At 47.2% G+C, this 13999-nt stretch overlaps 1 protein-coding gene across 18 annotated transcripts in view; it reads left to right on the top strand.

Moving 5' to 3' along the window:
- The window catches only part of ank3b (ankyrin 3b), a 121000-nt gene that overhangs the window by 38398 nt on the left and 68603 nt on the right, over positions 1–13999 (top strand). For 15 of the 18 annotated variants that reach the window (XM_063002674.1, XM_063002669.1, XM_063002677.1 and 12 more), the window contains exon 1: positions 4904–5319. The exons of 2 other annotated variants lie outside the window; for them this stretch is intronic. In XM_063002674.1, the coding sequence (XP_062858744.1) occupies positions 5203–5319 (117 nt within the window). In that variant the 5' untranslated portion in view covers positions 4904–5202. Of the gene's footprint in view, positions 1–4903; positions 5320–12585; positions 12914–13999 lie in introns of those variants that run through there. One more of the 18 variants, XM_063002670.1, reaches the window with a different exon arrangement.

Below are 13999 nucleotides of genomic sequence, written 5' to 3'. Positions count from 1 at the left end.
CAGACCTCAAAAAGGAGAACATCAAACCCCAAAAAGGAGAACATCAGACCCCAAAAAGGAGGGCATCAGACCTCAAAAAGGAGAACATCAAACCCCAAAAAGGAGGGCATCAGACCTCAAAAAGGAGAACATCAAACCCCAAAAAGGAGAACATCAGACCTCAAATAGGAGGGCATCAGACCTCACAAAGGAGGGCATCAGAGCTCAAAAAGGAGGACATCAGACCCCCAAAAGGAGGGTATCAGACCCCCCAAAAAAAGAGAACATCAGACCTCAAATAGGAGGGCATCAGACCCCAGACAGGAGGGCATCAGACCCCTAAAAGGGGACATAAGACCCCAAAAAGGAGGGCATCAGACCCCCCAAAAAAAGAGAACATCAGACCCCAGACAGGAGGGCATCAGACCCCTAGAAGGAGGACATCAGAGCCCAAAAAAGAGAACACCAGACCCCAAAAAAGGAGGGCATCAGGACATCAGACTTCTAGAAGGAGAACATCAGACCCCAAAAAAGGAGGGCATCAGGACATCAGACTTCTAGAAGGAGGACATCAGAGCTCAAAAAGAAGGGCATCAGACCCCCTAAAAAAAGGAGGGCATCAGACCTCAAAAAGAAGGGCATCAGACCCCAAAAAAGGAGGGCATGGCAGGGGGTAGTCAAGATATTGTCTACAGCACACAAAATTAGAACCTTAATTGATTTAATTGTGATTAATCAGCACATTAATGAAGGTTCTACTCACCTGCGATACTTTAATACAAAAACATGAAATTCATCTTTCCTGCTCTTCCAAATGAAAGATTAGTGAGTGGCCACTGTCAGGAATGGAACCAAAGTGTAAAACATTACCTTAAAAGCCTAATAAATAAACAAATAATTAATTCAATAGGCTTTGTGTTTGCTTTAAGAAACTTGACATTTGACCAGCTTTTTATTGGAGTGTTTGGTTACATAGAAAATGCAGGTCGTGTTTTATTTGTTAGTTCCAGTGAAATAGTGCAGATAACACTGTAGATGAACACTGTGAAGTTCTTCCATTGTTTTTTTTTGTTTGTTTTTTTAAATGGGAAACTATATTTTAAGAATTATATGTGAGATCAAGATCAGACATGATATCCAAAACAAGGTACAGTGCTCTTAGGAAAACACCAACCCTGGAAAACACTGCGTTATGTATTTTTATGGTTATTTTTTAAGAGAAAAGAAAGAAGAGGTCCCTACCTTACTAAAAAGAGTGAAATATGATGGATTAAAACCTCTATGTGTCATATAAGTGTGATGGTGCGTTGATTATTATTATTATTATTATTATTATTATTATTATTATTATTATTATTATTTGAATCACTTGCAGTTGCTTCTCTTTGCCAGTAGAGGGCGGCAGAGAACAAAGAAAATGAGCTGCTGTTGTTTACATGCTAAGCTCTTAATCTTAGCTAGTGATGCTATAAATGATATAAACAATCGCTTTATTGTGCACATATAAAGCACAAATCAATACAAAAATTATAATAACAGCTTTTGAATACTAGTGAGGAGAATTTTACTCCATCTTACTGTTACTCTACTGTTTTAATCAGATTTTAATCAGATGCTATGATAGGGATGCTACCCATGACCGAGGTGATTGTGGGGCTTTAGACATGAGCTGTACTTTCATTTTCATCCAGTCTTTATCATTCACCAACATATACACATCTAATTATATAATAGAAAAGAGAACTCTGTATATAAACATAGAATAAACAGTCCAGCATCAGATGAAGTGTGTAATGAAGATGTACAGTACACTGACAGACAGATAAGGTGCATATGTGCGTTGACTGTGATGTGCAGCATCCATGTGCATTCTGTTGAAGTGGAGGGATGTGGGAATAGTCCTTGGTTAGTACGGTCATCTGGAGTCTTTAAGGGCTAGAGGAAGCCATAGCCTAGTGGTTAAGGCACAGGACTAGTAATCCAAAGGTTGCTGGTTTAAGCCCCACCTGCCGGTTGCTGCTGTTGGGTCCTTGAGCAAGGCCCTTAACCCTCAGTTGCTTAGACTGTAACTGTAATGTAAGTTGCTTTGGATAAAGGTGTCTGCTAAATGCTGTAAATGTTTAAGGCTCTCAGTCATTATTAAAGTAAGATTTAATACGTTTTATTATTATTTGTTTTTGACAAGCCTGTCAGATTCTGAAGACATGGACACATCTCTGTCCTCTATCTTGTCACCTATGTTAACGACCTTTCCTCGAGAATAATGGTAACGCTACCATTGAGTAGTAGATTTATCTCAATTAGCTATTGATAACTGCCACTTTGATGTCGTCTTTATTCCTTTATTCTTTATTCCTTACTGATGAAAAAATAAAAAGAAGTGGGAAGCAACAACTTAATGCAACAGAAACTCTTGCCCATAGGAAACTATAAAGTTCTCTGAGACTGTTGAAAAGAAGGACAATCCCAGTTACAATCCTACGCTCTAAGCTTGTGGGTTACTGGTTAACCTTCGGCCAGTGGGTCAAAGAAACTGTCATATAAACAACAACAATAATGCTGGACTTGTTTCTGCTCGCTGTGCACAGACTAAATGTAGAAGAGCTGCTGTAAATATAATACAAGCATCACAAACCAATACCCACCCACCGCTGTAACTGAAGTAAACTAATTAGAACTAGAACCTCGTGTTGTTTTCAGTAAGCGAGCGGGTTGGGTTAGAAAGCAGTGGGAGAACGATATACTGTCAAAAATAAAGTGATGTTTTAATGTCTCACATTTCTCACCGATTTCTTCATTTTGATTCTAAGCTGAGCTGAATCAGTGGCGGTCTGTGCTATAGTTAGCCGCAGATAGATAGATGGATGGATGGATGGATGCTTTATTTATTTATACCAAACGTGCACTGTGCATATATACTGTACAATATACGGTACACAAATAAATGCAAAAGATGTGCAATTTGTGCATCTGACACTATGGCAGAATACAATTACAAATAATGAAAGCAGTAGTATATATATTCTTATAAACAAATATACATGTTGTCTATATACATAATAGTAGTTGAGATATGTTTATATATATAATATCAGATATAGATATGAATGAATATGTGAGTATGTATTAAAATCAGTCCGTTCTACTGAGACACGCCCACTTCAGTGATACTATGTCAATAAACTGTCCTGAAAAACAAAAAGACTGGGTGTGGGTACAGGGTACCCAGGGATACGCTGGGCACAAAGCAGACAGTGTGTGAGAGGAGTGTGAGACACAGGTTTTCTGGTTTGGACGTGTACCAGCTTTGTTGATGAATAATAAATGAAGATGAACAGATCGCAGACAGACCGAGAGGAGCTGGACACAGTGTGGAGGGGGACGGGGAGGAAATACGGTGCCCATACGGGCGAGAGAGAGAGAGAGGGAGAGAGATGCCCGGTTCAGCTGGCACTGCTTTATTCCACTCCACTGATCAGTGGGCACTCAGCCGGGCACAGAGCTGCTGGTGTGTGTGTGTGGACGTGTGTGTTTGTGCCTCAAGTGGAAAAGCTATGGATCATGTTTTCTGTGTGTGTGCGTGTGTGTGTGTGTGTTTGTGTGTGTGTGTAATTCACTCAGCTACTTACAATTTAGGGCAAAAATTAAACCAGGTTGCCAGGTTGTTAGGAATCACACCACAAGGTTCGCCACCGTGCCAACCTAAAACCTGTACAATTAATTTTTACCAGCTGATTTATCCTGATTAGGGTTGCAGTGGGTCCAGTGCCACCCAGAAACAGTTTAGTCAAAACATTATGGCCACCCACCCTCATGGTACAGTGGTGTTTGACTGATAGTAGTTACTGGTAGCCCAGAAATGGGCAGCAGAGTGATTGGCACCAAATATTATGGACAGATGACCGGGTTAAGTCAGAATGTATCCTGGTCAGGGTTGTGGTGGGTACGGTTTCTTTGGAATCACCGGGTACATTGAGGTAACACTGCCCCGGACAGAATGCCAATCCATCCAGGAGCCTCAGCAATTTACCCCCCACTCAGACAAAGCCAAACATGCTTGTATGTAGACGCCCAAACAGCCGATAGCGTCACTGGGAATCGAACCCTGGTCTTATCAAGGTTTTAAGCTTGTTATCAGACTTCAGAAGCTTGTAAGATGCTTTATTTGGGTTGGAGTGGGTTAGAAACGTGTATCAGGACCTAAAAACCTGTGTGTTCCTTTCCTTCCGATAAACAGAGGGTTAACAGGAAGATCCACCCAGCAACAGTTCTGACTCGGACACGCCGAGCGGTCTGGTACGGGGTGTAGAGACGGGGCTCGGTGCCGCATTCGCTTCCGTCATCCGTCTGTGTGTCGGGTTTTGCCTGGCGTGTTTGTTTTCCCGGATCGACCAATAGGGGCAGAGCTTTTCTTACCTGAGGCCAATGAGACGCACGCGTGGGTCGGGTTAGCCCGCCTCCGTGGGACGTCGTTAGCATTCAGAGACTGCAGTTGTTCATCATGGGCTCAGGTGCCGTGAGAAAGCGAGCGGCATCATGCGTAACACACACACACACACACACACACACACACACACACACACACACACACACACACATGATAGGGTAAAGATGAATATCACTACACCAAGAAGGTGCCAAGATTTCACATGAAGCGATTTGTGTTGCATTACCAAGGCTTGTGTGTTCATCCCCCACCTGAACGTGTGTGCGTGTGTGTGTGTGTGTGTGTGTGTGTGTGGGTGGGTGGGAGCTAATCTGCACAGAAGCCCCCCGTCCCCTCCCCACCACGCCAAGGCACTTCCAGCTGGTGGAAGGATACGAGCGTGATGCTGCCTCCCTCCTTCACTCCCTCCCTCCCCGACTCGCTTTATCTCTCAGCCTCGTTTCATCCTTCACTCTCTCTCTCTCTGGCGCCCGGCGTGGGGATGGGATCAGGTGGGACCAGGAGGAACCCGAGCCAGGCCAGGCCAGGATGTCCGGAAGATCTCCCAAAAATGCCCTCATGTGTGTGACCTAACAGATCTCCAGCTGTGGATCCTCCTCAAGAAGATCCGTCTGTTTTTTTTTTTCTTTTGTGTGACGTGACGTCCCTGCCAGACTCCAGACCAGACGGACCAGGATCATCTTCCATGTTCTAAAGTCTCGGTTCTGCTCGTTCCAAAAAGCAAGAAGTCCTGTCAGTTTTGTTATTTGGTTTTTGTGAGGATACCCCTGTAAGCCATGGCTCACGCGGCATCCCAGCTGAAAAAGAAAGCCGACCTGGATCTCACCGCTGCCGAGGATGAGAAGGAGAAGAAGAGGAAAGCCAGTAAGAGGTCCCGCGAAAGCAAGAAAAAGGTACCAGTCGTTCGGAGCTGGGAGCGTTGGGGGTCCCATTGTGTTTTAAGGGACGGCGCCGCATGCACGAACAATAGTGGGCTGTCGGCCGGCGGTAAATAGCCGGACGTCTTTTGTGTGAGGGTCGAGCTCTGTTTTGGGATGCTTGTACGGATCACCTGTGATTTGGAGGATGCTGCAGTTTGTAGGAACCTCACAAAGGAAGATACTTTGGTGTTACCAAAATAAATGTGGCTCCTTCTGTGTGTTTAAGCTTAATTCACTCTCCTCTTATTAGTTATTGATTTTAGTCTGATGAGATTAGGCTTTCCTTCCTAACAAGGGCTCCTCCGGGGGCATTTTGGGAAAAGGTTCCAACCCAAATCTTTTGTTTTTGTTCCTCTCTCGTTATTGATTGGATTGATTTGGTTATTTTTGCCACAGTGCTTATTTTAGCCAGTTTTTTAGGCTGTCGTTGGATGAAACCCATCCATATAACTGGTGGGACTCCGCTGGGAGCCGTGCAGATCTCCCACGGGGGCTTTTCGATACCCTCGTCCCCCACCATCCCATCTGGACGTCCCCCCGCGTCCCCATGCTATTCTTCTCCATCCTTGATTTCATCTTTCGTACCTGTGCTTTCATTTCCATCTTTCCTTAATCCCAAACACAGAAGCCTCCGCCGTGTATTCACGACCGTCTGTGTGCCCGTCGTGGCTTCGTTTGCATCTTTTAGGAGATCCAGACCCTCTCGTGCCGACCCCGGACTTGCGCTAAAGGAGGAGCGTGTGATTTATTCATGTGTCGAAAGCACGCGACTCCTCACGGACGTCTCCGTACGCCCTGCTGCCTCCACATGCTTCGATTTAGCTGGCTGGTTGTTTGGATGATCGGATGCTTTGCTGCATTTGCAAACATACCGTTAGACATATTTAATGGTCACTGACCGTCTTCTGGGTTAATTATTGTATAGAAAATTATGGCGTCCACTCAGCTTTGTTACCCCACACCTGGGTATTTGGATATACCCAATGCCCTGATGTTGGTACCTATAGAAAAGAATCCAGATAAAATAATAATCCCCTCTTATGTATTTGTGTTGGTACTATAATGTAAATGAAGCCACTAGAATGCGCCGGTGCTTAGATATTAAGATATTAAGAACTTGGCTCTTGCTCCTTTAAGGACATGATGTTCAACAGTCGCCCGCCCCTCGCCGCCCGTCATTTCTGCCCATCCAAGGTCACCCCGGACGTATAGATCAGCGCCAGGGTGCGTCCGCGTGCGCCGCCGGGAGTCCGTGAGTCTGTGCATCTGTACTTTAGAACGTCTTGACCTCAAACTCAAAACTGCTGCATCAGGTTTCATCAGTGGGAGAACAGGGAGGCTCGAAGCTTCCACGCCAAGGTCGCGCGGTTCTCCGCCACACCTACACTCCACTCGATCTAAATACAATGTGGAGAGTGATATACATCAGTTTAAAGCTTTTGATTTAATTTGAAGACAGCGGTGTTGGGTAGGCAAGGCTTTTCTATGTTATGTATTCATTCATTATGTGTTTTACCACCGATTAGCCTGGTCAGGGTCGCGGTGGGTCCGATTCACTGGGCGAAAGGCGGGGAAACTCCCGCACAGGTCACCAGTCCATCCGCATCTTAAGTTAACCTGACTGCATGTTTTTGTACTGTGGAAGGAAACCGGAGCACCCGGAGGAAATCCACACAGAAGGGACCTGGACCGCTCCACCTGGGAATCGAACCCAGGACCTTCTTGCTGTGAGGCGACAGTGCTACCCACCAGTGCTGATATGTTGGATTTGATTACAGATATGTAGCACAGCGGTCTGTTCCACTAGCTCGCCACTCATGGTATCGGCCAGCTGGGCGTCCACATAGACACGATCGGCTACGTCTGAGTGCGGGTGGTGGCTGAAGCCCTGCGATGGATTGGCGTCCCTTATGAAGTTGGCCCGCTGGCACTGCCCTCCGACACCCAGGCAGTCGCTGGTTCGTTCTTTTCCACCCACCAGCCATATCACACCCTGCAGGCGCCTCGATCGTCCAGCAGAGGCCGCAACTGCAGCAGCACTGAGGAACCAGTCGACTCCCTCCCTCAGACACGGCCGCTTCTATAGCCCAGCTGAGATTCGAACCTAAGAGCTTGTGGTTAGGTGTGATTGATTCATGGGTATGCAGCTGTGTATGCAGTGGTCCAGCTGTTGCTGCAGGTGTGTGTGTGTGTGTGTGTGTGTGTGTGAGTGAAATCTATACTCCCGTCTGCTATTCCTGGCTCCTGGCAGCGCTTCATCCTTTCTTCTTTGGTGCAAATGAAAACAAACAGATCATGTTGGTGTGTGTGTGTGTGTGTGTGTGTGTGTGACTCACCGGTGTGTTTAATATCTTATTCGCTGGCGTTTTGATATTACTCGTGCTGTAGTTATTGCCCGAGAGCTGCATCTTGTTTTAGCGGATGGTGTCGAGCTGTTTCTCATTGTGTCATTAGATTTGTTGTGGGACGCGATCCATAACCTTCAGGTGGAACTGATTATAATTATTGTAAATTAATAAAACTGAAGTTAATCACTAGGCATCAGTTAGCCTCATAGTGTCAGACAGGAGCGGCGCGGTGGGTGGGTAGCGCTGTTGAGCAAGCGGGAAGGTCCTGGGTTTGAGTCCCTTCTGTGTGGAGTTTGCATGTTCTCCCCGTGTCTGTGTGGATTTCCTCCAGGCACTCCGGTTTCCTCCTACAGGTCAAAGACGTACTCAAAATTGCTCTAAGTGTGTGTGTGTGTGTGCTTGCCCGGTGATGAATTGGACCCACTTTGACCCTGACCAGGATGAAGTAGTGGTAAAACAGACGATGAATAACCTTCCCTCCTTTACTCACGGCTAGCTGTAAGCTTTACAGAGCTGGGATTTATTATTGCTGTATTTTTTATTGTAAATGTGCATAACTTGGTGTAAAGAGCACAACCCCTGGACCTCTGAGTAACTGCAGTATGAATAATATGATGCTGTTAGTCAGTTCGTACCATCTGTGCTGGCATCTGTGTAAAATATGAGGCGTGGGGAGGATGGGGATTTACTGTGTCCAGCCATACACAGACATACACAGACAAATTCCCACAGACATACTTGAAAGTCTTGTGAGAAGCCTCTCAGAAGGGCGGCTGTTGTTCAAGCAGAAACTCCAGGTTGATTCGCTCCAGGTGGAGGCGTCTCTATTCATCGCGGCTTCTTCCTCACAGATTTAGCAGCTCCTTTGTTTATAAACCTGCTTTCCTCTGTATTTTTGGGGGCGTTCTGGGCTGATCTTGTGGCCGGTCACAAGAAACCAGCCCTGGACAGACGAGTTGCCCCGGTTGGTGGCGCCACGGCTCTACGTTCTCTCCGTTCTCTTTATTCCGTGCTGTGGATGTTTTTGTGTCCTTGTTTCTTTTATTTCGTCCATCTCGTTTGTTTCCCATGATCCTTCTGTTTGTATATTTTTAGGCGTCCCTATAGGTGCCTCGGTGCCAGGGTGCGACCCGTCCCGTAAATAATAGCAATTTCGATTGGCGTGAAAGTCTTTATCAGTCTATTAACAGTAACACGTTTTCCTCATCACAAGTAGACGTGTAGAAATGATTGACCTGGGTAATCATCAAATAAATGTATGGAAATCAGAGGACGGGCGGGGCATCACTGACCTCACGGTGGCACCTGCTGGTAATTAATTTCGGTTACGCTTCATCTGCATCCCCCCCCCCCCGATTATCGCTCTACCCCCCTTCATCACTTTATCTCCCTCACACACACACAGGGTTCCAGTGTTCAGAGGGCGGAGCACGAGGGTTCGAGTTCCCAAATCCACTCCCCATCCACAGTCCCCTGAGCCGACTCGTCATGCTGCTCCATTAATCCTGCGTATTCTTCAGCCCCGCACCACCGTCACCATCGTCCCTCGGGCTTTTCCCGGCCTTTTCCCCCCGCCAGCCCCATTCATACCCAAATCAGAACCATAAATCTTCCTCATCTGAGCCGCGAGGAGAGGTTCTCATCACCATATTACCGTAATGCTAGTTTTTTCGGCTGCTCCCGTATTTAGGGATCTGTTTCTACACAGATGCGACTCTCTTATTTATATCTGGGTTTGGGACCTGCACTGAGAGCGCACTAAGTGCACCTTACAATGTTTAGGCTTCAGTTTCCCCCTTTGGACATTAGCCAATCGTGTCCATGCAGACACCTGACAGGCTGATAGCACGGCTGAGATTCAAACCCTAGATCTTCACTATTTTTACTATTTTATTTCTGCATTTTCTACCTTTATCTGCCAGTTTAGTCGTAGCCAGTTCCTCTTCCTCTGCTGGATGGTGTACAAGGAGGTATATTTACCTGACACGCCCTCCCTCCGACACGTGTGTGCTCCACCGACCCCTTCTTATTCACCCGTACTTCAGTGGATTGGCGAACAGCCTAACCACTGTGTGGTGCACTTATCAGTGCGCTCTCAATGCTGGTCCCAAATGGGTAAAATAAGAAAGTAGAGGGTTGCATCAGACAGGGCATCAGGTTTGCATATGAGGATGATCCTCTGGCGTCCTGGCTCACTCACTGGCATTTTGTTGGCATCTTTCAGTCTCGGCTTTTTGGGTTTTTTTTCTATGCTGTCCTGTCTGTACCCTGTAGTGTGTGTTTGGATGGCACTCAGTGGTGGACTGAGTAGCTGGTGGAATTCCATCCAACCTCGAGTCTTTATTTGTGTTTTCTATGTTTCTGGGCGGTCCTGTTTGTGAGATAAAATATTGCTGTTTCCGTTCTGTAGTGCCACAAACATCCTTCAGTCTTCAGTCTTTAGTTCTCATGTCTGTATCTTGTAGTGTGTGTTTGGGTGGCGCTCACTGGTGGACTGAGTAGCTGGTGGAGTTCCACCCAACCACTCTTGTTATTTCTCCAGTCTGTGCTCATGATAAAATATTGTTATGTTGTATTTATAAGCATGTGTGTGTGTGTGTGTGTGTGTGTGTGTTTGTGGAAAGAAGTTCCTCATTCCTACATGGTGTGTGTTTGGGTGGTGCTCACTGGTGGACTGAGTAGCTGGTGGAGTTCCACCCAACCGCTCTTTAGCTTTTTCTTGAGTCTGTATTTGTGTTTTCCGTGTTTCTGGGTGTGCTGTGTCATATTTGTAAGTGTGTGTGTGTGTGTGTGTGTGTGTGTGTGTGTGTGTGTGTGGTCCTACGTTAGACTATAAAACACACAGAGTGACGACGGTCACATCATCCATCACCGAGAGAAGAAACCCGCCTGTACGGCTGAGTGATTTACACCGGGACTGAGATGCAGCGTTGATTTACGATCAGTCCTCCGGTCCACTCCGGTCCAGCTCTCACATGCTCCGGCGTTGTGGAAAATAGTTTTGGATGGACTTCAGATCATTAATGGTGCAGTAACGCTTGTGGTGGCTCATTTTCCGAGCGCATTAGCATGAGTGGAAACATGGAGGACGCGGATTAACGTCTAATGTGTTCGGATTCGTTACATCTCAGATCATTTGAGTAGAAAACGTTCATTATCAAGTATGAAATATTTATCGATCCCACTGATCCATTTACCATCAGGTCGCTTTAGAAGTCTGGGCACTTACTACTGAAAACTGTCCTTTATTGCGGGCGTGTCCAAACTTTTCCTGCCGGGGGCCTGCAGATAGTTTGGACGTCCCTGATTTTATACATCAAAGCGAATTACTGAACCGTTTTCGGGCTCTATCAGGGGGTTCCGCGACAAAATCGGCAAACTCGCGGCGCCGCAGTTCATCCTGCAGTGATGGAGCTGTTGCCATGGAAACCACATCCAAGACTTGAGAGGAGATTCCATCGGTCTCATGCAGCATCTGCTAATCCCGGATTGCCGTGATTGCTCATGCCAGGCGCAGAAACCCACCTAGCGAGGGACGCTTCCAGCGCCAGTACGGCTCCGAGTTCTTACTGGGTCCCAGTACTGAACCCTCAAGGGCAACCATTGTAATAAGATAACTGGACATTTCAGTCCAGAACCGTGGGTTTGGTGTTGCTACCATGCCGTTTGCAGCTGTAACAGCCTCTGCTCTTCTTCTTCTGGGAATTTGTGCCCATTAGTTCGTCCGATTTGTCCACACCAGACTCGAATTCGAAAGCATAGAATTAACTTCATATGAACTTCATTCGTACACTTGGAAGCGATGGGTGCCCGTTTACACCCCCCTCCTCCTGCCCTGGAAGCAGCCGTTGACGCGGTGTACTTGTGGAACACATGGTGTGTCATAAACAGTGCAGGAATGCAGGGTGTGTCTGCCGTCACATACCGGAGAGTGCTCATCGGGGGGGAGGTGGGGGGTCAGGTTGGACCCGGAGTAACTCTACTCTTGTAGCTCCGATATTTGATTCGTTTCTGCATTTTCTCCCTCTTTCTCCCAGTTTAGTCATAGCCAGTTCCTCTTCCACTGCTGGAGACCCCCATGGTGTACGAGGATGGTATATTCTCCTGACACGCCCTCACTGTGAAGCGTGTGTGCTCCACCGACCTTCTTATCCCCCCGTACTTCGGTGGATCGGCATATGAGGTCGGTCTCACGCACGGAGAGTCACGCACTGATCTCCACGTTCCTTCACTTCTGTACAGGCGCCTCGGGCTTCGAAGACCCCGCCCACATTTTAGTCCCGTTCTTCCCACCCAGCAGACGATCGTGCCCGCTAGGGGGCGCCAAGTCGGCCGGTAGCAGAGCCGAGATCCAAACAAAGTTTAAGGTTCATTTTGATGGTCGTGTCCTTTCCTACAGTTAGTACAGTCACCAGATCCCAACCCAACTGGACGCCGACTGTCGCAGTGGGGAATTGTGGGAATGTTATTTAAAAGAATTGACTGGCATCTTGACTGGTGGTGGCCAAACCATTGGGTTTTACATGAACTGGTTTCCAGTTGTTGAAGTCTATAGGTCGCCCCCTGCAGGATGACATGCGTCATGATTCTGCCCCCAAATCCCCCCTAATCCGACCTGCTGATCTTCACATGCCTGACTGTGCTGAGCCTGGCAGTGCCCGGGCATTGTGGAAGAGATAGGGTGAACAAGAGGGAGGGGGGAGCTCAAAAAAAGAGCTGATAAGCAAGTTGACAATAAGCCTGGCGCAGGACAGATCCCCGTCCTGGAGGCCTGCCGACACACGGGGCCTGATCTGAGCCCCCCCGGCCCCATCCCGCCCCCCAGATGCTATTTCAGTTCAGCCGGGACAGAAACTGCTGGCGCTTACAAATATGGTCAGCGCGAGGGCCGGGGGCAGCGGGCGCATCTAAGCCCGAGACGTGCGTGCGGCGGGCGGAAAGTTAGCTGCGCTAGCATCCTGCCGCGTGAGGACAAGGACAGGAGGATGAGAGGAGGTGCTTCTGTGAGGAGGACCGGGACCGTGAGTGCGGCAAAAACAAGCGGCGAACCTGCGATCAGTCGCTCCTCGTGAGCCTTGCCTTGTTGGGTCGGGATAATTTTAGCTCCCCTGTGATGCCCCTGAAGTTTGGCTCCTGTTCCAGGGGGTAGATAATCAAACACTCGGGTTTCACACAGACCTGCAGGCAGCATGGCCGTGGAAGAGGAGACGGGATACCTAGTAAGTGACGGATTCAATCCTTCATGTTAGAGCCGTATGAGGCGTACGATGCTTGCTTGTTAAATTCTGGAGAGGGTCGGTGACATTTGGGATTAAAACTGGCCCCGGGAGGGGTACGGTTGCTTGATGGTCGGTGGTATTTACAAAGATGACTGCAGCGCACCACTGCATCGGCTCTTTGGGGTCGTGTTTCAAAAACTGGCTCGCCGGAGAGCTGCAGTAAAGTTCAGATCAATTCTACAGAATATTTCTACATTCTTTTTAATTGATCATTGAATTGCCGTCTGATTTTGTATTTCGGATCCTTTATTGCATTAATTTGTGCTTAATAATTAAAGATACGCTGACTGAGCGATTTATTAGGTACGTTCGTTTACATGTGGATCAACTTTGCTGCTGAACAGTATTCAATATGTGGCTCGGTTTGCTTAGTCACTTCTCACTCCCCAAATACAGCGTTCTCAGCACTACCCGGGGTGTTGACGCTATCTGATAATGACTTGGTAGTGCGCCGTACTGCTATCAGGTGCAGCAGTGTTGTTGGGATTTTTAAGCTGACACCGACCGTTCCTAATAAAGTGGCTTATAGGTTTAAACACTATTTTAAGTTCCCAACAACACGGCTGCACCTGATAAACACATACCAGTGCTGAGAATAACATCTGATCGGTGTGGGTCATATGGGGGTCGTATCTTGTACGGAGTAAGAGACCTACAGTTAGTAATTGTATTCCCACACAGTCCGTGTGTATGGTAGATGGTAGGTGTAACCTTGCATGTTTTTCTGAGAGTCCTTCGTATTTTATCCCAGTAAAATGATCCTGACGCTATCTGATAATGACTTGGTAGTGTGCCGTACTGCTATGAGTATCAGGTGCAGCAGTGTTGTTGGGATTTTTAAGCTGACACCGGGCGTTCCTAATGAAGTGGCTTATAGGTTTAAACACTGCTGCACCTGATACACACATACCAGAACACACTCGAGCATGTCGTTGTCGTGTTAGTGGCATCGCAGTGCTGAGAATAACATCTGATCAGTGTGGGTCGTAAGAGACCTACAGTCAGTAATTGTGTTCCCACACAGTT

The sequence above is a fragment of the Trichomycterus rosablanca genome, chromosome 10 (assembly GCF_030014385.1).
Source record: "Trichomycterus rosablanca isolate fTriRos1 chromosome 10, fTriRos1.hap1, whole genome shotgun sequence".
Classification (NCBI taxonomy): Eukaryota; Metazoa; Chordata; class Actinopteri; order Siluriformes; family Trichomycteridae; genus Trichomycterus; species Trichomycterus rosablanca.
The sequence above is the reverse complement of the archived record's forward strand: the minus strand, read 5'-3'. Positions and strand labels throughout refer to the sequence as shown.